Source organism: Centroberyx gerrardi, chromosome 8 (genome assembly GCF_048128805.1).
Source record: "Centroberyx gerrardi isolate f3 chromosome 8, fCenGer3.hap1.cur.20231027, whole genome shotgun sequence".
Lineage (NCBI taxonomy): Eukaryota > Metazoa > Chordata > Actinopteri > Beryciformes > Berycidae > Centroberyx > Centroberyx gerrardi.
The window spans coordinates 11,138,067-11,166,009 of NC_136004.1; the positions used below are offsets into that span (position 1 = coordinate 11,138,067).

Consider the following 27,943-nt stretch of genomic DNA (forward strand, 5'->3'; position numbering starts at 1 on the left):
CCTGCATCGGCTCGGAAAATCTCGCCGGGAAAGGCACTTAACCCCCGGTTGCTTCTGTGGAGCTGCTCAGTGGCCGGCAGCACCAGTGTGTGTGTGTGTGTGTGCTTGTGCTGGGCAGCTCCCAGGTGTGAATGTGTGTAACTGTGTGCGCGTGGGCGTGTAGCTGGGCGTTGCTGAAAAGTGCATTCAGGCCCAGCAAGCCTACCCTGAGTAAATAAAGGTTTAAAAAAAAAAAATGCACCAGACCTCTTTGCAATGCTCCATTAGTTCATACCCTCTGGCACCACCTAGTGAGGTTCAAAGTGGAGATACAATAGTGCAGCTAATCCCACTCCACACAGAGGCTTGGGATCCCTCCAGCAGCTAAATGGACAAAGAAGGAAAGGGCATCTTTTCCTTTGATGCAGGGGAATTAAGTCATACCACTGCCTCTGGTTCTGTCCCCCCTCTCTCTCTCTCTCTCTCTCTTTCTCTCTCAGCTGGAGGAAGTTATGTTTGGCATACAACTAAATGTGACTGACACAATATTAGCTGACATGAAAGCAATACTCGCTATTGAATATCACCTATCTAGGGTCCTTTATTTATGAAATACTAATATTTGTGAGTTTGCAATCACATGTGTTTTGAAAATGCTGCAGAATGAACATCAGGTAACGTTTTGTCTCAAAGGACAAAATGTTTTCCACCGAGTGCCGTTTCCCATCCCAAGGTAATGGAAACTGTGTGAATATGACCTCGGAATCGGCATGCCAACCCAAAGTTACACACAGATGTTTTATTGGCCACTGTCAGTTTGCGGGAAGCTGTAGAGACATCTGCACTGCTAATTGAATTTAATTTTAATTAAAGTAAACTGGTTTCTCATGATGGAAAATATCCTTGGAGATACAGTATAAACTCGTAAACATTCCTATCAAGCTACAGCTAAGTGTGGAGATTGTTTCCATGGAGACAAAAAAAAAAAAATCCTGAGGATCCAACTAAACCTGGCAGTCGCAAAACTGCTTTCCATGCATGGGTGAACATCACAGTGCAGATCCTCAGACTGGGACCTCGACTAGTTTGCGCTCCTGAGACTGTGCAGGGAGAGTGATATCCTGTTCTCCAGTATCTGACAGGAAGGAACAGGCCATTAGCAGTCCAGATTAGCTCAACCAGCACCCACCACACTGCTGCTATAAACATCTCAAACTCCTCCCTGTAGACACCCTCCCTAGATAACTGACTTCATGAGCATGAGCTATAGAGCTGTTATTTTTCTACTCCCAATTGTATTTCAGATACATCTATTGCCAGTTTCACAGCAGTTTGTTACATCTTTGAGCATGAACGGGTCATTTTTCACACTATCAGCATCCAAATGACTGAGTTCCCCCTGAGAGCATTAAGACAAAAAAAAATGTAAATAAAAATGTATTCAGGATCATATTTAGGAGACCTTTCTAGAATAATGAAATAAAAATGTATTCAGGATCATATTTAGGAGACCTTTCTAGAATAATGAATGTCACCCGAAATAAATAAAATAAAAATGTAAAAAACTGTTTTGTTGGTCTTTCAATGAGTCTTTATTTTTGTTTGGTCGACAGTCTCGGCTTGTTCATGAAAAGAACATATTAGATCTCGTCATGCTAACATGACACAATATTTTGTATAAAATTTCTCTGATCCTTGTTAGGAAATGCAGACTGTAAAAAAATGTTATTCCCTTGTAAAAACAACTTGCAATATCTAGAAATATAAAAGCTAAAATACTGGCAATTTCAAGGATTCAAATTGATCATTTTCAAAAGAGCTTGCATGCATAGACTTAGCAATCTGAAGGCACATAAGTTGTATTGCTTCTTTAAAAAAAATTTAAATCACAAATAATTAAACCGTATATTGAGATTAGATTGAAATTAATCTGCTTAAAAATAAACTATCTCTGTACACCTTGGGTGTGCAAAACAACGAAAATCTCAAGTCATTCAATAACAATAATTTAAAGTATTCAATAATGCATCAATAAAAAAAGCAAAAAGGACATGTACCAGGACCTGAAATATAAAACTGATAAAGTGAACTCCAAAGGCATCTCTGCTTGTACCATACAGTGTTTAAGGTTATTTAAAGAGCAAACTTACTCCCACTGAACACATCAACGTGATGCAGCTGGGAAGCAAAACTCATTAGATCTAGTATTTTGTTCATCTGAAACATCAAAACAAATGCATAATCTGCATCACATTCATGTATGCCATCCAGTGTCTCTGAAACATTGCGGTTTAGAAAAATGGGTGCAGTCCTAATATTACCAAAGACCAGCGTTGCTATGGATAAAATCAGTCAGTCACTACCACAAAATAACTAAATCTTAAAATAACAATTACATTCTATACATTTTATTCCCTGCCCTTGCTCAATGTAAATAAAGGTTTGATAATGCCTAGTATCTAATGCAGCTCTCTCCTGTTCTATTATTGTGGAATGCCAGTGAACAGGTAGGGGGAAAATGAGTCATCCAGTGTCAATCCAACACATAAAAACAAAATACAACATTGCAGCATTGGTCATTCCTTTTCCCAGCAAGTGATATAGAAAAATACACCGTTTCACTGTACATCATTTTGACTTCTCTTCAGGAAAAAAATAAAGGATGGAATCACTGTTTTTCGTTACCTTTTCAAAAATATACCGAGCATCTCAATCCAAGGCTCTAGTGACGTTATGTACCACAGATGGTGTATCCATTCTTGTACTGTAGTACCATCCTATGACAATAACCCCACACATATCCTTCCTTGAGGCTTACAAACAAAACAAAAGCCGAATCCCTAGAACAAAGGACTGCTTGGAATTATTAGTAGCTTGCATCAGAATTCTTTTACCGCTCTAAATCTCACATCCATCCCACGTAGACGGTCCAGTATCTGTGCCATATTGTGGTGCGCTACAATACCGCAAATTAAACCGTTTCATCCCAGCCAGATGAGAGAATTAGCGAGACTTTGGGGCCTGCGTGTTGGTGTCTCCTTACTGGGGGCTGTGCTCGTACGAGGGGAACATAGACTTCCGCGTTTTAGGAGGCGGCGGTGGAGGCTTGCTCTCAATTTTCATAGGTAGCGGAGGAATGAACTGAGGGGGAAAGGAGAGGAAGGGAGAGTTCACGTTAGGGCTTCGAAAAAATAAAATAAAATATGAAAACAGAATATTTTAACGTTTACATGCCATTAAATATGCATTAGTGAGCGGGTGCTATTTTCTCCGAGTAGATGTACCTCTGAAGAGAACTGGGGGTTGTCAATCTCGTGCGGGTGTTTCTTTGGAGGCATGGGTGGGGGGGTCCCTGGGGTGTCAATGATATTGGCGTCATTGTCACTCAGCAGCGACGAATAACCTGCGAGAGGAGAGAGGAAATAAAAGCATTTCAGACCGCACGTGTGTGTGGGGATGCGTGTGTGTGTGTGTGTGTGTGTGTGTGTGTGTGTGTGTGTGTGTGACCTGATTAGGCCGGTAGGCCAGGATGTGCATAGACAGGGTTGGTAGGAATGTTACTTCTCCTTTTGTGTGCAAAGTAGATTTTTTAAAAGAGGAAATGATATGCTGTGTGGTGTTTGCTGGGAGTCACAGATGTGTTACGCACTGGAGCTGCGCGGTGTGTGTGGAGTGGCAGGTAGCGGGCTGAGAGGGTTAGACAGGCTGAGCTGGGATGAGACGCCCTGGAACAGGGAGAGGGTAAGCCGCCGGTCTCCTAACTGTAAACTCTTGGGTCTCTGCTGCTTCTCTGGAGGAATCTGGAAGGAAGCCAGAGAACAAAAATACAGGCCCGCTTGTAAAGCAGTCAAGCAAAATAGAGCTATTCCCAATTCACAGCTGAATCACAGGAAAAGCTTAATATCAGGATATGATCTCCGAGACTTGTAAACAACTTATGTATTCAGTTGCAGCATCCGGTGCCAATTCTATGAGTGAAAGTATGTTGCACGCCGAGATGAAAATAGCAGGAATTAAGTGCACCTGAATCGAAGGTCTTACCTCATCTGCATCTGACTGCCTCTCCAGTAGGACCTGGGATTTGCTCACGCTCCACTCCTTCCTGTTCTTTCTACTGATCCTGTTGTCATCCTCTGAGCGGGATAAAACCGAGGCCCTGCGATCGTTGGGACGGGACAACAAGGAGCTGCTAGTGAATATCAGGGCAGAGAGAGAGAGAGACGCAAAAAGAAACACAATGAGAAACACAAACAATACTGTTGGCATGCGCAAGACTTGGGAAAAATAACATATCACACTGTTTGAAGAAAGCGGTCCCTGTAGTGAAAGCAACAGAGCAACTCAGGCAACAACTTGGAAAAGCACAAAGGCGTAAAGCGGCGGGGGGGAAGGAGGCGGGGAGAGGACTGACTCTTGGGAGGAGATGCGGGACGGCCCGTCTGAGGACGCCGAGCCGCTGGAGAGGCCCGAGGAGGCGTTGGAGAGGGTGGAGACGGTGGACATGCGGCGCAGGGTAGAGGACAGGATGTAGGGCATCACCACCGAGCCCACGCGACTCTTCTTCCTCTCAGTGAGAGAGCAGGGCTGGGACACACAAATGGGATTAAGCATCATCGGGGGGGAAACTTGGCAGGGGAGATGCACAATGACAGGCAAAACACCGGTCGCAGTGGACTGCCTAAAGGAAGATTTATGGTCCTGCAGCAATATAATGTACACTCTGCTTTGAATGAGACGAGTTTGATAGGGAGGCAAGAGAGCCAATAGCTTAAGTTGGCACCCTCTTACATTAAATTGAGTTTGCGGCTGGCAACTCACCAAGGTTATGACGCCATAATGCTTCTCCACTTTCTCCCGAAGGTCTTGGAAGCAAGTCACCATGCGGTTGTGTAAGGGCTTCAGCTGCTCCGTTGACTTCTCCCCATGGATGCGAATCCCATCTGCCAGGAGAGGGATCTAGAGGGGAGGAGGGCATTCAAATATTACAAAACGTGTCGTGGGTTCGAGGCCAGAGTCAATGACAAGGACAGTCAAAGCATTCACCTGCAGGGCGATAAGATGTTTAAGGACCTCGATGCGCTCGTGGTCCTCTGGGTGCTCATGGATGTAGGTGTCTGTAAAGAATGCCTACAGAGACACACACACACACAGGATGGCAATTGGGTAGCATTTGAATACACTCATCAAAGTAAATGCTTAAAGTATAGCTGCAAGCAACACTGAACAGGTTTCCACAGCATGACAAAGAGGCCAGTGGTTCCCTTACGGATACAATTACATAGCTCACATAGCAGGCCCGAGGCCAGTCAGACCTCCGGTTCATGAGAAAGAGATTTTCACATTTGTATTATTGTTAGCAGCTTTATTATTCAGCAGTTATATTATTATTGTAGTTTAGCAGTTTTTAATAGCAGCAGCTTCTTCTCCAAAATAATGACCAAGTCCTGTGGAGCCAACTGCACTCCACCTGAACTGTGCTTGGTAAGATATTTCAAGTAATGGCTTCTTTTCCAAATTTCACATAGGAATTAGTTGAAATGGCTATTTTCTTCAGACATTAAACTATCATCACTTGGCTTAACGGGTATTTTCAATGGGATGATATTTACCCCAGTGATGAGTTTCAAGCTTATTAATTGCTCTGTTGAAATTTGTATGGCAACTTGAAAAACTGGATGGTAACCTTTTATTTGACCAATCACTTAGCAGAGTATTGTATTTCTATTGTATTGCATATGTATTGTTAAGTATTTTAGCTGTTTTGGGCAGTGAGCCTACACACCATGTGGTTGTTCATTATTTCCAGGTTACATCTGGCCTAGACCTGAACCTGGCCTGCTATGTGCCAAATTAGAAACAAAGTACTAATCTATACAATACTCCTACTCTTACTCCTACTACTAACTATTATAATACCACAGCACATTGTGTTAACCTCATTCGCTCAACAAATAAATGCAACATGCTCAAAAATGATCACTGAATTATTCTAGAAAATAAAGGAAAGAGTCAAACCTTCTCATAGTTGGAGAAGCCGCCCATGACAGCAGGGTCAACGATGCCGCTGAGCATCATGGACAGCGGATGGATGGCCTGCGAGCGATCGCAGGCCTGCTGCTGCACCAGGTTGCTCAGCTTTTCATTGGCCATCTCCATGGTTTCTATGGCATTCTCCAAAGGACTGATTTCCTCCTGCCAAGTGAGACAGGCACAAGGATGTATAAAGAAGATATTTAAGAGGAAGAAAGGATGATAGAAAAGACAACAAAAGCAGCAAGATGGTGGTTCAAGTGAGCATCAAGGTTGCCGGAGTTGCTTCTTACCACAGAGACAGATCTGACTTCGAACCATTTGAGAATTCCTGGGAAGCGATAGGCGGTGATGTAGGTTGTTCTCTCAATCCACATGGTCTGTAGGGCGGCATAAAACATGAAAATATATTAAGGGATGACATTTTAATATCTTTATTAGTCTTCAGAGTGAGGGAAGTGCAAACACAGGCCTGTTTATACTTGTAGAATTTATGAGTTCTGGGAGCCTGTTACTTAAACATAAAAATAAATTTAAAAAAACAGTGCTCACTGCAAATTCATTGTCTGGGTCCTTTTCACCTTTCCTGAAGGGCCTGGAATACTGGAACTGGTCCATTTCATTGGTTCTGTAATAGCTGGGAGAGAACAAGGAAGGACAGGAGTGAGTTAGCGATTCGACCAGGCGGAGTACAATAAATCCCAGGATCTTCATGAGAAAATAAATTAGCCATTAAGTGTTCTGGTCCGCACTTTAATATCTGCTCTGGAACCCCCTTGTCTTTAAACTGGTGCGGCACAGTGAGGACTGGCTTGACAGTAAAGCACTGGATGTCTGTGAAGTTCAGCTAAGGATAAAGACCACAGGCATTGTGGAATAGCAGTCAAAGACAAGTTGTATTGAATCATTTTGAATGCTCTATTCGTCAAAAACTTCTCTTTGCACATGCAGACATTGTGCGACATATTATCTAAGGATACGCTGTCCTGGGGAGTTGCTGATGTTGTCCCCAGGGGGCGCTGTGCTGGTCATCCGGACTGCGATGGGGAACTGAGACAGCAGCTTCAAGCTGAAGTCTTCCAGCCACTCGTACTCCTTGCCGCGGTAGATGAAGATCTTGTTCTGTAACACAAAAAGTGAAACACAATAAAACGCTAGCATTTCAATGATGCTCGAGACATATTAACTTATATTCCACATTATATGACAGGTGTGCTTCTGCAACGGCTCGTCAGGATGATATTTATTCTGACATTTTCTTGTGTCATCAAAAAGCTTAAACGTCTAGCTCTATGAAGCCAATAACCTTTATCAGCTTTATTGCACCTTGCCCCAAGAAACGTTTTAAAAAGCCAGCTCATTGCGTAAGCAGAGGTGCACGAGGGTTATTCTTACTCCAAGTCTGTATTTATTGAAAGAGGTAATCATTTTCTTACCCTGAGGAAGGAGGGGAATCCAAGGCCATAATATCCCACAGCAAAGTACTCAGGCTGAGGCCGCATAGCATGCATTATATTTTCATAGAACTGGGCTTGCTGTTTCTGTGACAGTGGAGAAAGAGGATGGGAGGGATGTAGTATATCTTGCTTAACAGGCATATATGTTCCAATATATCAGCTAGTGGTAACAAAATGATGATATTATTCACAATGAATTCATTCCAATAACATTTTCAGAGAGTGGATCGCCTCATTGCGTTTTATGTTATAATGAAAAAAAGGATTTAACGCGGCATAATCATAATAAACTATTTACAGTAAGAGTCTTATAAATAGATTGTTCATAATAGATTCCATGTGAGTAAACATCAAACACCACTGCATCAGCAGGCACTGTCTGGGAGGAACGGAGTTGAGTAAAAGGGTTGACACTGTTATCTCTTCTCCATTTCCTCGAGACGTTTTTTCAACCAACTGTACGCAGGCTTGGACAAGTTGGCAGCACATTCTTGTCTAAACCACAGTCAACGGACTAATTCTGATACTATTAATGAGCTGCGATGACATTTTGTTCACATCACAAAACAGTACGGCTAATTACTATGAATAAGTCCTCTTACCAGCAGCTGGCTGAGCTCCATGAAGTCAAACATGTGGCTCTCGTGCATCTTGGCCAGCTGTTTGCCCAACTCAATGGCCTTCTCCCACATCTGAGAAGACGTGTGCATCACTCAATTAAAAACAGACATGAATCTTGAACATGAAAAGACAGGAGCGCAGGCTAGACTTTGCCATCTGTCTCCAGGGGTTGTTCTGGGTGAAACCCCCGTCACCAGCTTTAGTCTATACTTTTATAGCAGCCCATGTTTAAGTTACTGCCTCACAAGTGTCACGCAGCTAACAGTGAGGGGGGGTTTCAAATGGAGAGGTTAATGCTCACTTTGCCCTTGTCCAGGTAACATATGATCTCCTGGAAGAGCCTCTCTTTCAGCTCCTGTTGGGTCCACACATGCTGCCCATCTCGGGGAATCAGATGGGGCGCGCAGGGCTTGTCAGACCACTGAGGAAGAACATTACCATGAATCAACATTCAGACAAACAGCTCAAACATAAAATCTCCATTAAACTGCAAAAAAACAACAAAAAAAAACTGTGTATGACACCTCCAGTAATTCGGCATGTAGTATCAGAGTGTAGGCTGCCTCTGTGTAGTTCTCACAGTCCAGGTGCAAATCCCGAAGCTTGTATAAGTACCTGGTTACAAAAATATCACATCAGTTAGGCGCACAGTGGTCCAAAAATCAGTGCACAAACAGCATGTCTTCAAGCTGACTCACCGGATGTAAATGTCCTCTCTCTTCTTTTCTTTGTAGAAATTCTGCACAAAAAAACAAAGGTTTTTTCTTCATTGCATATTCTTGAAAACATTTTGTCTCAAGCAATTTGCAGTGACAGCACAGGTGATCGTTATATGTAGAAACCCCCCGAGCGTTAACCCTTTGGTCAGCTAATCTGAGTGCGGGGCGTACCAGCACGTTGACGGTGCAGCTCATGCGGTGCTCGGGACTTTCGTCATGTGTGATGGTGCGGTACGCCAGGAGATTCTCCAGCAGGCTGCTGAGCAGCAGAGCCAGCTCCTCTCCCGACTGTGACAGGTATCTGTGGCGCCTGCAGTGCTCCAGTAACCTGCACACACAAACAATATGCTTCATAGACTACTCCCTAACTGCAACAGAGCTAATTCTGAGCTCTCAATTTCCCAAGGCCTGCCTTTCTCCTGACGGGGATATTAGATTCTGGTGGAGGTCCTATAGGAGAAAAACATGGGATAGCAGCACTCCAAAAATCCCCAAAACAGCAAGACCTGGTCTTAGTTTACCTTTTTTTTTTTTTATTCTGGCTTTGCGTTTCGGGGTAAAGCCTTCATCAGAGCACCAAGGTCTTGCAGGGCTTTTACAATCATTTTGGATTCTACATCCCATCTCTGTGGGGTTTCTATTGATTAGAGATTTCTTGTATTTCCAACATCCATCTTGTTCAACTGAATCCTAGAGGACTGGTTTCAAAATACAACACAATCTGACAGACCTTTATTGTATTTTAGAACCAATCCTATGTGGATTTCTTGTTACACAGGACTGGAGGATTTTTGATCGGTGCGTAATACTACTAAAATCCGTTTTAGAATAAAGAAGTAGTGCATGTTTGATCTGTCTTACGTTTTCTCCAGCAGGACTTTGTACTGTTCGTCCCCTCGGCCTCCTTCTACCTCTTGATCCAATTTTGTTATCAGTTCGTTCTCAAACTGCAAAGATAAGAGGGGCATTAAAAACACATCACAAATGTCATATTTAGCCAGGAGCGACTTCAGCAGAATTTAAACAATAATGCCAAAGCACTGAACTTTCGAGACAGCTCTTTACCATTTCAAATGTGCGTCCGGGGCTGAAGTTGTGCTCACACTGCATCATATCAAAGAAGATGGGGATGGTGGCTTTCCTCAGCTCGGGCTCCGGCACCAGCGTGGCCTCTAGAATGGGACCCACCATGGCAGGGATGAACTTCATTTTGTGGGGGCCTGAGGGACAAGCACAACATAATCATCCAGAAATATCATGGCATGATTTGAGAAGGCAATAAGCCGCGTCTTCATTTCACAAACAGAAGACAAAACTAATAAAGCGGTAAACAAAAAAACAAGGCTCTGTGAAACTGGACAATAAAAAAATATTGTCTTGTTATTCTCCTTGTATTACCACCGGTCACTGAATAAACAATTCCACAAAACTCTCTGATTATAGCAGTTTTACTGGGATGGTGCAAAATACTTACCGAGATTATACCACATATCTCTGATCTTAAAGCCAATGGCCTTCCTCATGTCTCCATATCTGTGGCAAATTAAATCAAATCACTTTGTAAATGCATGTTGAAGTGAAAGCAATGTTGATCCATATAAAATCATACATTTTTCATTTAAATAATCTATTTAACGAATGTAAATGATCATACTTGTTCAGTATCTTATTTCGTTTCTCTTGAGAGAAGGATTCCAACTGCAGTGACTTGTGGATGAGGAACGCCACGGTCAAATGAAAGTAGTTATTCCACAGCTGCAAGGAGAGTGAGGTTTTCAAATATTAATAGCATAATTACCTTCTCATAACACTGGCTTTTGATTTTCTGTTGAATAAAAAATGTGACCTCTAACAAGGTGGAGGAGGAGACCCACCTGTAGTTCGAAATGCGTCTGGTCCAGGAAATACATGTTGAGAACCTCGGAGTACTGGTTGATCGCCCTCAGGAAGACTTGCATCTGCAGCAGGTTCATGATCATCCAGTCAACAGGGAAGACATTTCCCATTAGGTCCTTAAACATGATGAATGTCTCCATCAGGAAGTCCTGAGGGCAGGAGCAGAGCAGTCGCATTACTGCATGTGTATGCACATTTTTGGTAAAAAAAAAATAAAAAAAAATGTAATACCCAGAAGACCCACCAACAGATACAACCATGCTTAACCAACCCAAGCCAGTCCGAAGCACTGCTGCTACATGTCAGGCCAACGTAACGTTACCACGGCTCAATGCAAGTGCAGTGACATCCTCATCATGTCAGTCCAATCCATTGCATGAAATGTCTATAATCAATATTCTCTTAAGGAGCCGTAAGTGGTCTGGCTGCTTTAATGCCTGTTATTGATGAGATGTTTCAGGACAAGATGTAGCCAAGAGGGGAGGAACCGGGACACTTACAATGATATCCTGTCTGGTCTTGAAGGTGCTGATATAGTGGGCGTAATGCATGTCATCCATTTGCTTCAGGATGGCCGTCATGCAGGCTAGATAGTGGCCCTGCGACAAAGGAGTCACACCATTACTCACAGGATTTCTCAGTGAAGCATCCCCCCAAAACACAGTATTTTATTCTTTGGTGTCCATTCACAGCACATATTCCTTGTTGTGTTGTTAGCAGATGAGGAACTAGGTGCACTCTGAGATTTGTGTATTAGTAGTAACATTGCTATTGTTGATGTTTTTATTATTAATATTAAAATCAGTAAGAATATGTTTCATCTGTATTGCCACTGTGCCTTACAATGAGAGGGGAGGATCTGTCCATGCTGATGACGGTGCGATTCACCCTGCGAAGAAGCCGTTCCATTATCAGCTGAACATGCCCCCGGGTCGGACCCTGCTCACACAAAACAACAGATACAATTGCCACTGATTTCGTGGACATGTGGCAGAATACTGACAAATCAAACACATGATCCCTGTGTGTGTGTGTGTGTGTGTGTGTGTGTGTGTGTGTGTGTACTGGTTAATTCCAACTCCTCACCACGTCCTTGCGGTCCAGGCTGTCCAACACAGTGCTGAGTAGTTGGACGCAGGCTTCGTAGTCAGGCTTACTAGAGTGATCATCCAATTGCCCACTCAGCTGGTCAGTGACGAGTGGTAATAGGACATCTCGACAATCTGCGGCAACAGAGGGGAGAAAAACAGAGTGGCTATCATCTAGCTCATTGAAAACGTTGTATGTAGGTGTAATGTGGCGCTGGAGCTGCAATTTTTCCCTGTTCATCTCATGTGAAATGTCATTACATTAAGTTGCCTGAGCCCCAAGAACGCCTACCTGGCTGCCTGAAAAGGTCACTCTCCACCATTTTACACATGCAGCCCAGCTTCTGACGCACAAGCTGCGAGTCAGGGATGCTCTCAATAAACTTGGTGAGAAGAACACTAGAAAATGTAAGAAAAGAGTTAATTGCATTTGACAACTAATAATTATTGTCATTTAAGACCAGGTTGATTTTATAGCAGCGAGAATTGAGAATAGCGCCTCCTTTACTGAAACGTAAACATGATAATTTGCACTGAGACTTGACAGGTAATTATCATTTCCTATTTGTGCAAAAGCCTGGGGATAGTCACCTGAGCTCCACGGGATCAAAGACGCTCTGGATGTCATTAATGATGCTGGGGAGGTATTTCAATATTGCCCCCTGAAAAAGCCAAGCAGCAGGTCCCATCAGATCGAGGCATGGGGTAAAATATCACTCACTTCTCTTTGTTTTAGTTTTATTTTTATTTCTTTAAAGCTCATTCTCTGGTAACATACAGGAAACCTGCAAATGTGAGCTGGCAACGTTTTCATCACCTTGCTCACACTGCCAAGTTCCTGCCAATAAAAGGTCAGGCAGCAAAAAAGCCAGTCAAACTTCCACAATTTACCTTTATCTTCACTCCCTCGTCCAGCGGTCTGTCCATGAGAGTGTTGAAGGAGAGGAAGAGGGTGCGAATGGAGTTGAAGAAAGCATCTCCGTCCTCGCTGTTCCCGTAGAATCTGAGAATCAACAAGGTCAGGCATTGCGTCACCCCAAACTACCCTTCTAATATCTGAGTGCGAACGGGATGCTTGCGCCGCGGCACCGCTCATACCTTAGGTAGAGGACCCGGGACTGTACAATGAACCTGAACAGGTACTTGAGAGCCTTGAGCGCCGCGTACAGCCTCTCGGTCAGGACGGGCTCCTCCGCGTGGCCCACGTAGTAGTTCAGCACCCGGGTCAGCTTCCTGAGAAAGCGAAATGAGGCATCAGGCATCAAGGTCAGCTGGTAATTGTGTGCGTGGGCGGAGGCGGAGAGCAAGGAGAAAAGAAGCGATAAAAATACACAGCATGAAGGAGTGCGAGGTGGAAAAGTACAGAAGGGAGACTCACATGTAAGCCAAAGTGGCACTGAAGTGTTTGTTGATGTAGGTTTCCAGGACAGGGTTAAAGTGCTGGAACTTGATGTCGCCAATCAGTGTGATGATAAATACCTGATTAGAAAGAAAAAGAGGAAGCAGCCTTACCTAATGATGACATGGCGTGTTATCATGGCATTGACACCTATGGGAAAAGGCATTGCCACTGACAGTGTAGTACTATAGAACTAACCAAGGCATTGAACACAAGGGTATCATAGGTGTCCTTCTCTGAGGTCTCCATCATGATGTTGAAGAGGGCATCAAGAGTGTCCTGGAGAAACTGTGCATAAAACAGAAACCTATTACAAAAGGTGCCATTTAAAGGGCATTATAAAACATCTATAAAATATAGAAGCGCATTACATATTTAGTGCGCAATCTGGGAAGAAGAGGACTCACTTTGACGATCTCCCCTCCCTCGACCTCCATTAGCCTCTGCAGGTTCTGGTCCAGATCCTCAGGGTTAGACCTCCAGTTTAACAGGCCAAGTAGATCCACTGGACAACATCAACACATCAGAAAAGATAGATACAACAATTTGTCCATTAGGACATCATTTACGGTAATTAGGTTAAAAGCTTGAGATTTCAATATTGAAAGCCTAATCAAATCTGCTTCAATCAACATCAACACATCAGCAAAATTGATCAGCTAAATGAATTTCAAGGCAATCAGGGAGAGGGAAAGAACAAGAATGGTGGCATAGGACAACTTATCCACGGTAGAATCTGCTGCATTTCTTAAAGATGACTTGTGACAGGACGTCTCTTTTTAATTATCACAGATTCTATCCTCTGAGATTGGAAAATATAAATGGTGCCCCACGGTACCGTTCTGAGTGAGTTTAGTGGAGCAGGTGAGTGTGGCTATCTGGAAGCTGTCTTTAGTCATAGGAATCACTCCTGAATGGTGGAACTGCTTCCCTGTTTGCCGCTCCTTTTCCTCCACTTCAGCCCAAGTCCCTGGCAAGGTGAGATAAACCTTTGCATCCTCTGCCTTTTTCACGTCAACCTAAGAAATGCAGAAAATGGGGAATGAATCATGAAGCGTATTGATCGATGGGGATGTAATTTCATATTTATTGATTGAGGGGAGATTCATGCATAATCCATCTACCCACTGTCAGCTATTCAAAGACACAATTTTTTGTGTAATTACATAAAAGCAATAAACAATACACTGCCCATTTTAAGGATGAGCTCAATGTATTAAAATTTATACAAATAGAAAAAGAGAATTCTGCAAGCGCACCTTGTAGACGATCAGGTCATGCCTGCCGTCTCGGAGTGTGGTCCCGTCTCCTTTCATGAGGCGGACGAAGGCCATGCCAAAGGGCTTCTCCGATTTGTCCCTGGCTGAAGGAAATACAGGAACATCACACCAGAACAGACCCACGCACAGCCCTTCTAGCCCTGTTTACCCTGGTGGAAGGATTACATGTAGCTGGTTGTCAGACAAATACGGCACTCACAGTCCTGGGATGATCTGTGTCGAAACATCACCCTCAGGTGACAGCGGCACACATCTTCAATGGGAATAGTCACCTTGCAGGGGGGGAGGGGAGGAAAGTAAAGGGGATTGAGGAAGAGTGTGAATACAGGATTATAAGCATACAAGAAGCACTATCTGGTGTGAGATTGGTATGACTAGCACGTTCTGTGCCAATATCTACCCCAGAAGATTATTTCATTATATTTAGGCAAATCCATTTGAGGGAGTAATTGGAGAACTTGAGATATTATGGGCAAAGTACTGTGCTGCTCTTCTCTTGTTCAAGCACACGTGAGTCTTGTGCGTGAGCTTACCTTCACCGTTTCATTCCAACAAGGCTGCTTAACCTGGTAGTAGATGACAGACTTGTACTCTGTGATCCCATCATACCCGGCCCCAGGAAATATTGCTTTCTACAAGAGATTGAGGGAAGGAAATTTGTTTACATGATAACCAACAATATCAATTTACTCCAGGATTCTTTTGCAATCAACTTTGACCTACAAGAATACATATTTATATCAAATTTGCAAAGGATGTCTGAAAGGATTAATACAAACAAAATAAAAATCAACCCTGCAAACGCATTATTAAGTCCAATAACAATGTATCTGGCATCTTACCTCCATGGGATTGCCTTCTTCATCATGCACACTCACTATGACCTCCACATTTTTCGGTGTCTTCTTTTTGCCACGATCAAACTCTCCCTGCAGCAAGGTCACATATATATCGTTCCTCACGTTTCCTGGAGAAGGAGCAACAGAAGATCAGGTGGACGTGCCGAGCCGTTTGTCGACCCTCACGGTTTTGTACGCAATTACAATGCACATGACCCCCCCCCCAGCGTCTGTAGTGCAATGGCCGGCAATAAAGACTTTAGGCACCTGGGAGGATGATTTCTGGAAAGCCCATCTTCCTGACGATGGCCGTGGTGCGGTCCACAAAGTGCGGGTAGTCCTTCCTGACCTGGGCGAGGTCTCCAGGGAGGAGTTTCAGGGTCACAAACAGCCCTGCCAGCAAAACACATGAAGAAACGCAATGAGGCAGACACAGAAAGGATAGACTCTGTAGACCCTCACGCATCATTTGTTTGCCCCAAAACAAAAAAAAAGGTTGATGTAGAGCGAGCCTCTGTAAATCACAGGGGACGCGGTGTCTGTGCGCGCTTCATTTTACCCTGGCCTTTGTGATTGACCTCCCGAGTGGCAATGACTTTGTTGAAGACAGCAGTGAGCGGCTCGTTCTCTCCTATGACTCTAGATGGGATGAGCGGAGACATGATGAGCTGCCTCTGACGGATGTAGGTTTCCATAGCTATCCTGGGAGAGGTGGATGAGAGAAAGAAAAATCTGCTGCTAACTTTGCTGACAGCTGACAAACAAATGGGTGGACAAGTAAGTTGCAGAGGCAATGCTAGGAAATCTGAGGTTAGGGACAATGGAACAGAGAGCAATAGGAACTGAGGCCCATAAAGTACAAACCTATTTATATGTGCATGTCAATCTATACAATACAGGTTGGTCTGAGTCATGCTATTACAAGAAAATATAAGTTTTCACCATATTTCCATCATAAAACCTCCACTTTTCATTGTTTCTTTCCTTTGCATGGCCTTGTTGTTATTATTTGGGACTATTTTACCCATTCATGATAGAATGTATAAGTGGAACATAAGTTACAGAGTGTTGAGGCAATATATATACCAAGAGATTCACAAGATTGGAAACTTTGACAAGGTTTTCTGTGTTACAATGAGTCTGTCGCAAGGAATACTCAGCAGAGGCAATGGGATTCTTAGACCCTTGCTATTCATTGTAGAGCAGAAAGAAAATTGCATGTCCAGGAAACTTTTACTCAAGCCTTTAGGGGACATAATTGAGTAGTACTATGCGTAAGCAGTGACTGTGCCAAAGTCTAGACTGGAGTACAGCCCTGCAGATGCAAAACGACTTCTGCATTTCAGGTCAGAAAAATGTCTCAAAAACCATGATTTAGCATTTAAAATAATCATTAAAACATTTGATGAGCCTTGGCTGGCGTTCATCAAAACATTCTATCCTACAGAAATATTTGTTTTGGTCTGTGACTTCTCCTGAGGTCACAGTGAACTCAGAAAGAGGTGAGAGTAAGCAAACATAGGTGAGGTGAAGGTTGCTGTCACCTCTGTGTGAATACGCTGACCACTGTGTTCATCTAATAGAGATGGATTCTGACTCAAACAGCAATAAGATGGACTTTCCACTGCTGACAAACATGGATATTGAAGTTTCACATGGGTCCTGAAATCATGGTTAAATGTGGTTTTGATGTTGACAATCATTCAAGATATTTTGAGTCTCCTTCCATCTCGGGGCCCTGTGAAAGTGTATCATCCTCATCCCCCCACTGTGCGCCTGATAGGAAGACACATCCTCGACTCTTTGAGAAGCACCAACACACAGTATTGCAAAAGGTTTCATGCTCGTCCTTGAAATGTCCTTGAAAAAGGGAAGTTGAATTGCATCCCTTTGAAACAATGTGATGAAAAACAATGAGCAAATGTAACTCAAATCCTATTCCAATTCCATTCCATTATCTGTACTCAATTGCATTAGGTTTCAAGGCAAGGTTGAGCCTGTTAACAGCATAAGCAGTGTGCGACAATATCAAAAGACTCACTGCTGAAAAGGAATGAAATGCTGTTTGTCCTCATCATCTGTTTTCCCATGGGCGATATCTGTTATGTCCATCACTGCAATGACAAAGACAATGGGAGCGTCACGGTATGGCAGCAGACTGTTGTCAAGGATAAGCTAATTTTCTAGTTGCAATGCAATTGTCTTGTTGTTGCCAAAACTACAGCAAGAGGAAGTTCCAAGTTTTAATATCTCAGAAATTCAATTTTCTCTCTATAACTTTGGAGACTGTATTTTCTTCAATAGCAGAACCAGTTGTTGGATCTCACTCACCTGTTGCCTAGCACCATGGACAGCCAGAATAGTAAGACAGATTGAGGGTCCTTGATCTCCTGCCGGCAGTGGGTGACGCCGCTGAATTGTGCATTCCACCCAGCTCTTTTGTTAAATTGTTTTTTATTCCTGGCTACGAATAATGTGACTTCTGAGTTAAGCATTCCTACTGACTCTGGTTTCAGTCCATTTGCTGGGACACCAGAGGAAACCATTTCTCATCAAACCCACTAATCATCTGGCCAAAAACAAAAAGACGGTTGCTAAACCAATTTCCACTGACCACTTTGCCAAGGCAGAGTTGGGGTATTTTCCAGGTCAGGAAGCAGGTGTTCCGATCTCATCCAGCACACAATCCTTCGTTTTTTTAGGCCTCAACATAACTACACATACAATTGCGATAATATATAATATTATTATATAAATGATATTATAATATAATATCATTTTTGTGTAGTTTTGCGATTTAATTTTTATGCAACTTTAACAGCTTTGCAAATATGGGGACATTTGAAAAGCATCTTACCAGCCACACCGAATGGTCTCCTTAGTCCTCCGGTGTGTTTCTTGCCCTCTTTGAGCTCCATGCAGCCCACTCTGATGATCTGACACACCAGGAAGAGCCGCTGTCTGATCAAGTCACTGCTGCTCAGGTCCTGGACACAAACATGATGATTTATAGGAGGGATCCATGGACCAAATATACATTCAACATTCAATCTTTATGTGCATTCAGGCAGTATGGCATATCGTATGGCTGCAGCTGTAGAGGAGCCCGGTAGTGTATTGGACCAATGTACCAAGAAGCAGTCAGTAATACAATGAAATGCATGAAATAAAGCCCTCAAACTTATCACTTTCCAAACTTGATGTGTTTACTGTCCTGGATGCTTCTGTAAGTCAACAGATTCTTGACCTATGAGCTCTGAGGAAGTAAATGTAATTATGTAATTCAAGCGTTTTGTCTGGATGAATGTGGTTTTTCACGTTTTGATTCACCATTTCCTGGTGGTAAACATGCGAGCTACTAGTTTTACAAGGAGCACCCATCCATGCAAACAGCAGCAATATGCATTGGAGGCAAATGTATTAAAAATATCCAAGATGTGTCATGAATGTGAGCAACTCAGTAAAAACTCTATAAATTAGGTGCTATCCAGGGGCAAACTGTCTTCTTTGTCACAGATTTCAGGCAGCATTGCGACTGTTTTGCACTAAATCTAAAGCAGAGGGACTATAGCCAGTGCGGTGGGATTCAGTTACCGTGAAAAGTGCAGGCAGATTGTTGAGTTTCTCAATTTCTTTAGGCATGCCCATACTGTCCCAGCGCACCAGGAAGTTCTCACTGTATGAATTTAAATAACAATCACAGTTAGGAATCTGTCTATCCAATGCATATCTTATATAGAAATACAAAAATACAACAAAACTGACTCAAAAACCCATGCATTATTCTCGCTGGCATATCTGGAGAGAAAATGCATAGTGTCCAGAAAATTTTGAGAAGCATTCATTTTTATAATAATATGACAGTTTATTGATCCCTGTAGGGATTCTCTTTATGCTTGCTGCCCTCCAGGGAGGTCAGAGGTCATGGTCCGCTACAGAGCAGCAGCCCTGCAGCTGGTAGGGATTCAGTGTTGTGTTATTAACGTGTTTTAAAACAAGCATGTAATCCCTGATAAGATGTGACCAGATTGGTGCAGGTTATTGTCATTGTGACAAGTGGTAGCCTAAAGTCGGCCTATACTTGTTTAGATTGTGCAGTCACTAATAAGGATGTTCATGAATAGGCCTAATCAATGATCTGTTCATTTAGTCCTATTTCTGACTGTGTGCATCATCAATCAATGTTATCAAACTAAAGGATTAATTTTGGTGTGCGGCGTAACTTTGTTCTTAGTGTATTGGCTGAAACATGCTATCTTATATCAAACTGCATAATGTAAACATTCAGTGCTTGCTGGGTTCAAGAGTCAAACTGTTTGAATTACTTGCCAACCCCCGGGTTAGAACCTGGGATCCCTGCATGAAAGTCCGCTGCCGTACCAAGTGAGCTAAAGCACCAGCGTGGCTGCCTCAGGTTCTGTATATCTGTATCCTGCGGCTCTATATGCGCAGTGGGGTTTCTAGAAATTTCTGGGTCTGAGCCTACCAACCGACCGATAGAGTGAATTATAAATGTCCAACAATTAAACTAAGCTGAATCAAACTCAACTAAGATAAGCTAGTCATAGTTTAATCACGGAACAAAGAGAAAAGGGAGGAGCTAACCTGATGAATTCAGACTGGTCAGGGTCGTAGAGAGACATGAGCAGCTCAGCATCTTCTCCAATGTTACATACAAAGTTTTTCAGGTTCATGAGGAGACTGTAGGTGTGGACTGTACTGAACAGGGACTGCCGCCTCATCTCCAGGTTTTGTAGCCGCGTCTGCAATAGACCATGGACACAGATGTTCATCGAAATGGACAGCTAACACTATGGAGGTAAGTGAGTGATAGTATCAATAAAACACAATCATGCCTTCTCCTCCTGTATCCTGTCATCGATGCTGCGGGATGCGATCTCGTGGGCCCGGAACAGACTGACCGTACTAGTGTAGTCCGGATCAAGCGTGTTTCCTGCTTCATCTCGCACCACCAGGTCCAACCCCAGAATCCTGAGCCACACAGAGCGTCAAATTGCCTCAGATGAGTTTACAAGGGCATAATCTTAGCGCCATGACTCAAGCACATAAAACTTTACAACAGCGTTTATGCCAGCATGCAATTCATTGCGGTAGAGAAAGACAGTGGGATTCATACCGGTTTCCATAATCAATCTTAGCAGTGACTTTCTTTTTGAGCTCTACAAGGTCATCCTTGGGCAGCGTTCCTGACACTATCTGAGATCGATATTCGATGAGGCTGTAGGCCATCTGCTGAACACTCCTGAACAGCGTAGTCTTGTTCGCCTGTCAGGAAAACAGGTAGACACCATGCATTATCAACAATACATTCAAAACAACAATATCTTCAAGTAAAAGTGAGAGTCAAAGTGGTGAGGAGCAGAGTGGTGTACTGTATGGAAGCAGAGAGACTGATAAGAGAGAGGTAATCTACACATACCACATAGAGCTTGTGCCATATCTGTGCCCATTCCCGCAGAGTAGCCCCCAGCTCCTGCACCAGGGGTAAATCTGCTGGGATAATTATTTCCTGCTGGCTACCAGCCACAAGGAGAGAATAATAAGATGTTGGAAAAGTGGTGCATCACTCACAAATCATGTCATATCATTTGGACAAACTCAAGTGCATTCCTATACATGATATAAATAGCTGGATCGTTTCCCTCCAAAAGCCAAGAAAAGCAGTACTGAATCCTCACTTACTATAATTACAAGTGCGCTGTTACGTTATTGGCAAATGACAAGGTGGGGCGGCAAACCAAAAGCAAAGTGGATTGTCATCAAGCTGATATGATGTTTACTGATTCATGATCTCACCCTATTCCCTCAACGGTGGCCTCCTTTAAGTGGATGTAGGAAGCTGGGAAAATGCCCTAAGGAAAGAGTGAGTTAATAACAGTATATATTCTAACAATAAATCTTGTTATAGGATAATGTGGTGCTGATGATGCCCGTACCCTCTGTGATTTGTCCCGTAGTGTGTAGCCCCTATACCAGCCTGAGGAGATAAAAGATTGATACACATTACAGCGAGGGAGAGGGAGCGAAGGAGACAGGAGTGGTGACAGTACAGGCTGTCGTGAGCGCTAGCTGCTAAATTGCAGACTCATTTACATTATGCATAACATATTGATCACAGGGCTGGTTAGTTCAACGTCTATTTTGAAGTTCCTGTGCCAGCTTGCTAGGAGAAGGAATAAGGGAGGGATATGTTGGGGCCTGTTGACTGTTCAGGCTCACTCACCTTCAAATGTCTCAAGTATGTGCACCGTGTCCCCCACCTGCAGACACAGCTCCTGCTCTCCTCTGGGATCATAATTGTAGATTGCTAAGGAACAAAGCAGGACTGTCTCATTACGTGCACCACACACACAAAAATGCAGCGATTGTACTATTAACAAAAACTGTTTTGACTGACGTGTTTTGTTCCCCGTCTAGGTCCAGAAGATTAAGAAAAAGGCAAAATCCCATTTCAATCGCGCAATGCACAGAAGAGCGGGTCTGTTTTTTAAAAGGTTTTGGATCAGAGGTTTGCAGTTTCTCAGTGGAAAAGGAAACAAATTCATCCCCCTTTTTCCCAGAACCTGGACTCGCAAGCGTAAAGGATCTTGATCTTTGATTTATTCCTCATCTTATTCTTCTTAACTACCGGGCAAGTAGTGTGTTTGTGCAGCAGGCCCGTGCGACTCAAACTTCTAAAGCATTTTAATGATTCTAGATTGAAACTGATGCCCCGAGGCTGTGTTCAGCATTAGAGCAAATGGACTGTGCCGGAGCAGGTAGTTTCCAGGTTTGTCACAATATCGACAGTAAGGAGCAGAGCTTTAAGGCAACTTACATCACATCCTCTTTCCTTCTGATATCACTGAGCCACTGAGGCCTCTGGTCAATAGTTACACTCTGCAGGGCCTGCTGCTGCCAACTGGGTCATCAGTGTGCCCTGCCCTTCCCTACATTCATACTCAGTTTGTTAACCTAAGAGCTTTCCTGGAGGCAGCTCTGTCTCCTTTTCAACTTTCCAAAGGACATGTATGGGAGGGATCACACAAGAATGTGTCTCATAGACACACACAAACACACACACACACACACACACACACACACACAGCTAACCAGAAAGACGTTGCAAAAGAGAAACCTTCACAAACAATACTGTTGCAAAGGTCTTTGTCATGACTTGAGGGAGCTGCAATACCGCGCAGACACCCGTTCTCATAGCGAGATAGAGGAAGTATGAGCAGAGCTCTGCCCTGACTTGCATGGTGATAATGCTTGTTGCTGGAGGCTAGATTTCACAGCACGCTTCAACTGGCTCAGCTTATCACACCTCCGTCTGAATACCAAAACTTGACAAAAAACTGAATATGACTACCCTTGTCTCTCCACGAGTTCTTCCTCATTGATAGATTTTTCCAGCTTTTCTAAACACACATTTGCACAGACAGGGATCTCCACAGGGAAACAATTATTAGTCTAAGACTATGCTTACTGCATGTTTGTGTAACCAGCTCCTGGGCTCTTAAAATATTAGGCTAGGCCCATGCCTACTATGTTGTTGGGACGATCCTCTGCACAGGTTCATCTGAATGACACCTTACTGTGAGATCCCTCATCCTCACAAGTTTTATATAAACAGAGATCAGAAACCTGGTTAAGGAGTTCAGAAACACCATAATACCATACGCTGGTTTTTGCTTGGTCAAAATTGGAAGTACCTCACATCACTGTAGTGGTATGTATATAATTAAAACTAACTATTATAACCCTATTGTGCTATTTTGTGTCTTGTGCTTTGTTTTCCTTCCTTGTGTTTTATTTTATTGCATCATTTTGTGCGATGATTGATTGTTGATTAGTTAGATTTAGGTATCCTCATTCTCTGTAAAGTCCTTTGGCACATGCTTGTGATGAAGGGCTATATGAATAAATTAACTTGACTTAACTTGAGGAGAAAGTTCAGGCCTTTAACACTAACATAATAATGTGAATGATTTATTTAATAGAGCTTATTGACATACTGTTAAATCTCATCAAAAAGAGTCTTCATTTTCACTTGGAAATCATTTGTGCAGCCAGAAACAATGCCCGAGTCAAACGCGCACTGAAGAAATGACATCTGCCTCTGGTCATGCCGAGAGTGACAATGGTCTATTCACCAAGTTGACACAGTGTCCAGGCCTGGCAACAGCATGGCAATATGCCAATGGCTAGAACCCAGTTGAGCATGTTGTGATGCCACACTGTCTAAACTAAAGGCAACAGTCTGGACCTTGGCAGCACAGCTCAGTGGTGCAACTCTATGACACACTATTTTCCACTTTAACTTGTAAACATCCGAGAAATACTGTGCTTAAAGCTGTTCTTGTAAGATTGCAATAAAACTTCCATCTTGGCAGGTTCGAGTTAATGTGCATACTAATGTTAAACCAAAGTCAGCCTGATTCTGTGTGAATGGGTTATCATAGAACTGGATTAACCAATAATTAAAGAACACCACGGGTGAATGGTCTCAGCAGCCACTGGCAGCCCCTCAACATAAGAACAACTTAATGAGAAAGTATATGAAGAGTGACTGGGTGATGAAAACACAAAACAACACAAAAAACAACTATTGCAAATTCTGGCAAAGACAAAACACACAAATCACACAATTATGCTAGATGTAGAGTCTAGCAACCAACAGGAGCTTGAATTAACCTTGTATTCAAGGCTGATTCTCAATTATGAGTATGAAAAAAATTATCTTTAATTTAATAAATGGATGAACAACGCCAGAAGTGGGGCAGAAGTGTCTCATTGAAGGGTGCCATGCTGCAACCACAGATTTGGGCTTTAAACAAAATAATAATCATCACCATCATCTTCATTTGCAGAAATTGTCAAACAAAGCACTTTACATACTAGATTATAAAACAAAGGCAAAGCAGAGAACATGGAAAGTGCCATAATGAAAAATGGCAGGACTTTAAATTTTTAGGACTGAATCAATGAATGAGGAAGGCTATTACATGAAAACTGATTTGTCATGAATCAGTATTCAAGAATGTATCATGTATCTGTTATGAAGCTTGTATTCAGGCATAATGGATTTTCAAAGAATTTCATGTACTACCAAAAATGGGTAGAGGTATCTTTACAAAAATCATTAGGTAAAAGCAAGTCTATTAAAGTTTGTTTTTGAGCCAATTCTCCTCAGGCAGGCCATTCAAAACATAAAGGCCCTGATCGAAAAGCCTTTTGCCCTGCGTCCACTGTCTAGACAGCCAAAAACGATCTGCGCTAAGATCTTAAACTGTGCTCCAGCTCATAAGCCCTTATAGGTTATCAATAAATCATAAAGTCAATGCTAAAATTCAAAGCGAATACTGTAAAAAGGCTAAAATTAGAACGATGTGGTCTCATCTTTTTATTCTGGTTAAAAACCTTGCCGCAACATTTTCACAGAAAGAGGAAATTACAATAGCCTTATCTAAATGAGGAAAAATAATAGCATAGATGTCTTTCTCCAGGTTGTAAAATGATTAAAGCACCGTATTTTGAAATGATGTCTCAGCTTTCAAAAGCCTGCCTGACCAACCATTTGGCCAGTTCATCAAAACGGAGAACAAGGTCAACACTTATCTCTAAATTACTGGCAGCAATCAGGTTTGACATTGGAAGATGAACAAACAGGAACATAATGATTGTGATCTATGGAGGCTGGGAAGCTGAACAGTTTCAGATTGTTTTCATTGAGTTAGGAACAAATGAGATACCCGCTCAGCATGTACCACCTGCAGGGCGAACTTTAAGAGCTTTATGCTGCAGGGATTTGTTATGGAAACTTATTTGGTATTTAGCATTTGTGTGAAAATGGACATTGTGTTTTTTGCATGATATCATCAAGTGGAACCCAATTAACACATCCACAACGCCTGATTATGTGCATAAGAGCTTCATGGCACATTCATGTATACCGATGTTAAATACCATTCAATAAAAAACAAGCCACTTTTCAAGGCTTATCTCAAGGAATGTTTAGAAGGGCAAATTCCAGAACAAAACCCCATGATACAACATGCATTAAAACACACAATATGCGAACACTAGGGGTTTACTACTGTCAGTTAAATGTAACAATAATAATAATAATGTCACATATATTAGCTTTATTGGCCCTCTCTATCAGTAACTGTGATAACTGGAAGTGACTTCCTGGAAAAGTGTTTTGATCAATGTGCTCAATAAAGGTGAGGTCAAAATAAATACGGTGTCTCACTGGTCCCTGATTGTACTGTTATGCCGATGCAATGTAAGTACTGTAGCTGTACATTTATTTGACACTGTGTTTAAACCTTTTTATACCATTATATGACCCCTTACAAAGCCATTGAATGTCATTATGGATATGAATAATGTGAAAACAGAGGTGCAATAAAAAAACTAACCAAAGAGTGCACCGACCTTCATCTGCTGATTATAGTACTTCACTTGAGCTTCTAGTACTTCATTTGTCTCCAGGAAGTGAAAACGGAGAAGCTATCCTGTTATGGTGGTGTCACAACATCACCATTAAAAATTGTGATATCTTAAGCCCCATATTATCCACATTTCCCTGTTTTAGCTAGCATGATATAATTGATATTATCAGAAACCTTGGGATCTCCTCTGTCATCCAAAATTTAGTTGCCTGCATGTGAGCAGAGCTTGGCTTTACTAATCGGATTAAAAGCATAAGACCTGGTACAGGGTCCGATGGCGTTTAAAGGATTAAGTACAGTGTTAGTGACACCAAGCCTGTTTCTGAGGCGAATGGCAGGAGAATGGCATAGTCTACAGAATCAAACAGAGCAACAGTTTTGAACGGCGTACCAGGATCTAAAAGGATTAAGACAGAAAACTCCCCAGCATCAGATGCTAAAAGAAGGTCATATATAACCAAGGGGGGGGTGTTTGTGCTGTGGAGTGCTCTATACACACCTGCAACTTCTGAAAAAAATGTTTTCACTCATAACAGCAACTGAGCAGACTTTCTCTAAAAGCTGAGGTGAAGTCGGTGTGAGGATCCAGGTTCGATTACAGCCAAGACATTTTGAAACTAGGGCTCTGGTTCACGCCTATTCCAGCAGTCAGAGGATTAGCTGAATGCTAGGCGTATGCCCTGCATCCCTAGATACAGGGGTTTTCTTCATGTGAACTGCATCTGCTGCACACCAGGAAGCATGTTTGCCTGAAAGCAATAAAAGTGATTTCAGCTTTTCGGCTGCGCTCGGTGTTGAGTCAGTATGGTAACCACCCAGCCTGCACTGACTGACTCACTACAGTACACTGGAAAGGGATTCCTTATATACCGTTGTACCGATTTACCTTGAGGGCGCGGAGGCCTACCTGATAGCATGCACACACACACACACACACACACACACACAGGTGACTAGGCCACACCTCATTACAAGCCCTTGCAGCCCTAATAAAAAATTCTTTCCCACTGTAAAGTTCTATGGAAAACAAAACCAGTTTAATAGCCATAATTCATTACCAACACTCACAAAAATCATTTCATCCCTGTCTAATCACAGCCATTAGCATTGACACACCAATGCCCATACAAGTCACATTAGTCTCACATATATAACAGCATGTGGGTCACAGCAGTGGTTGCCAAGCTGGGACCCCCGGGGGTCTTTGAGGGGCTTCCAGGGACCCTCCAGCAAAATGAGGATTCATTTAATTTCACTGTTACCCCATTCAACTGCATTCAAAGCTGAACTCAATGAGAGAATGTATAAGAACGACTGTTATGTTGACTGGACTCCTGGTTTTAATGCCCCCAGTCTTAACGTTACCTCCCCACCTACAGTACAGTAGGCTAGGTGAAAAATTCTTACAGTCGTACCAGAATGCGGATCCATTTCAGGGTCCTTGGCATGAAACAGTTTTTAAAGCCCTGCTGGGTTACAGTGTTTATCCCCCGTGTATCAACAACAAAGTCGCAACCAACTTGCCTCCCAACTTGACGCCACCAGAGCCCCTTTTCCCTTGAAGTTGGTGAAGTTGCAGAGAGCAGAGAAGTTAACAGTCACAGCGAGGGTTCAAGTAGCAAAACATTGTCGCGGGTCGAGCAAACTTACCGACGCCGTATTTCTCCTTTTTAGTTGGGATCCAGCGGGTCATTTCGGGGGAAGAGAGAAAGTTGGCCGAATAAATAAATAAGTATATACAATTACGAAACGAGGACGGGCGGTGCACTCCTGCTCGTCCCGAAGTCTACAGTTCCGCCATCATGACTTAGAGACAGGGGGAGGGGAGAGGAGGGCAAACAAGAGCTGGGAGAGGAGGGATAGGCGTAGACCAGACCCAGAGCGTCCCAAACTTCCCCAAACACTTCCACATTACACCATGGAACTCGTCTGGATATAGTCTCTCCCAAGCGAACCTGTCTGAGAAGTTTTTAGATGTTCTAGTGCGGATTTATGTAACTGTCTCTACTGTGGGTGGGGGGTCAGGAGAGTGGACGCTCCCTGCAAATCCTCTTAACTCTAAAAGGGAAATAAAAGTGAAATTTAAACTACTCCTCATTTTGCCTCCAGGGCCCCCCGGTGGTCCCCGCACCTCTCTTTGGGAACCACTGGCAGCAGACAATGTGACAATCAAAA

General features: G+C 42.9%; 1 protein-coding gene across 2 annotated transcripts; it reads right to left on the reverse strand.

Annotated features, from left to right (window-relative positions):
* Positions 1 to 1,560: 1,560 nt before the first annotated feature.
* dock5 (dedicator of cytokinesis 5) lies at positions 1,561 to 27,569 on the reverse strand. Of its 2 annotated transcripts, none has more exons than XM_071927796.2 (51): positions 27,419 to 27,569; positions 21,553 to 21,636; positions 21,266 to 21,306; positions 21,126 to 21,181; positions 20,749 to 20,845; positions 20,446 to 20,594; positions 20,165 to 20,300; positions 19,914 to 20,071; positions 18,903 to 18,984; positions 18,166 to 18,295; positions 17,350 to 17,422; positions 15,868 to 16,010; positions 15,576 to 15,701; positions 15,312 to 15,436; positions 15,003 to 15,101; positions 14,669 to 14,741; positions 14,449 to 14,552; positions 14,028 to 14,208; positions 13,597 to 13,694; positions 13,388 to 13,477; positions 13,169 to 13,269; positions 12,889 to 13,023; positions 12,682 to 12,793; positions 12,382 to 12,452; positions 12,083 to 12,189; positions 11,789 to 11,925; positions 11,546 to 11,641; positions 11,203 to 11,301; positions 10,681 to 10,851; positions 10,461 to 10,561; positions 10,281 to 10,339; positions 9,872 to 10,026; positions 9,668 to 9,753; positions 8,978 to 9,134; positions 8,786 to 8,826; positions 8,612 to 8,702; positions 8,389 to 8,508; positions 8,069 to 8,158; positions 7,446 to 7,550; positions 6,990 to 7,131; positions 6,762 to 6,843; positions 6,562 to 6,646; positions 6,303 to 6,389; positions 5,995 to 6,171; positions 5,023 to 5,106; positions 4,798 to 4,935; positions 4,391 to 4,563; positions 4,021 to 4,165; positions 3,629 to 3,779; positions 3,264 to 3,382; positions 1,561 to 3,120 (listed from the first exon to the last, which is right to left on the reverse strand). In XM_071927796.2, exons 1-51 carry the CDS (start codon positions 27,459 to 27,461, stop codon positions 3,019 to 3,021), a joined length of 5,607 nt encoding a protein of 1,868 aa, XP_071783897.1. In that variant the 5' UTR covers positions 27,462 to 27,569; the 3' UTR covers positions 1,561 to 3,018. The 2 variants fall into 2 exon arrangements, with proteins under 2 accessions (XP_071783897.1, XP_071783896.1); XM_071927795.2 differs by having other exon boundaries at positions 4,021 to 4,168.
* Positions 27,570 to 27,943: the final 374 nt, after the last annotated feature.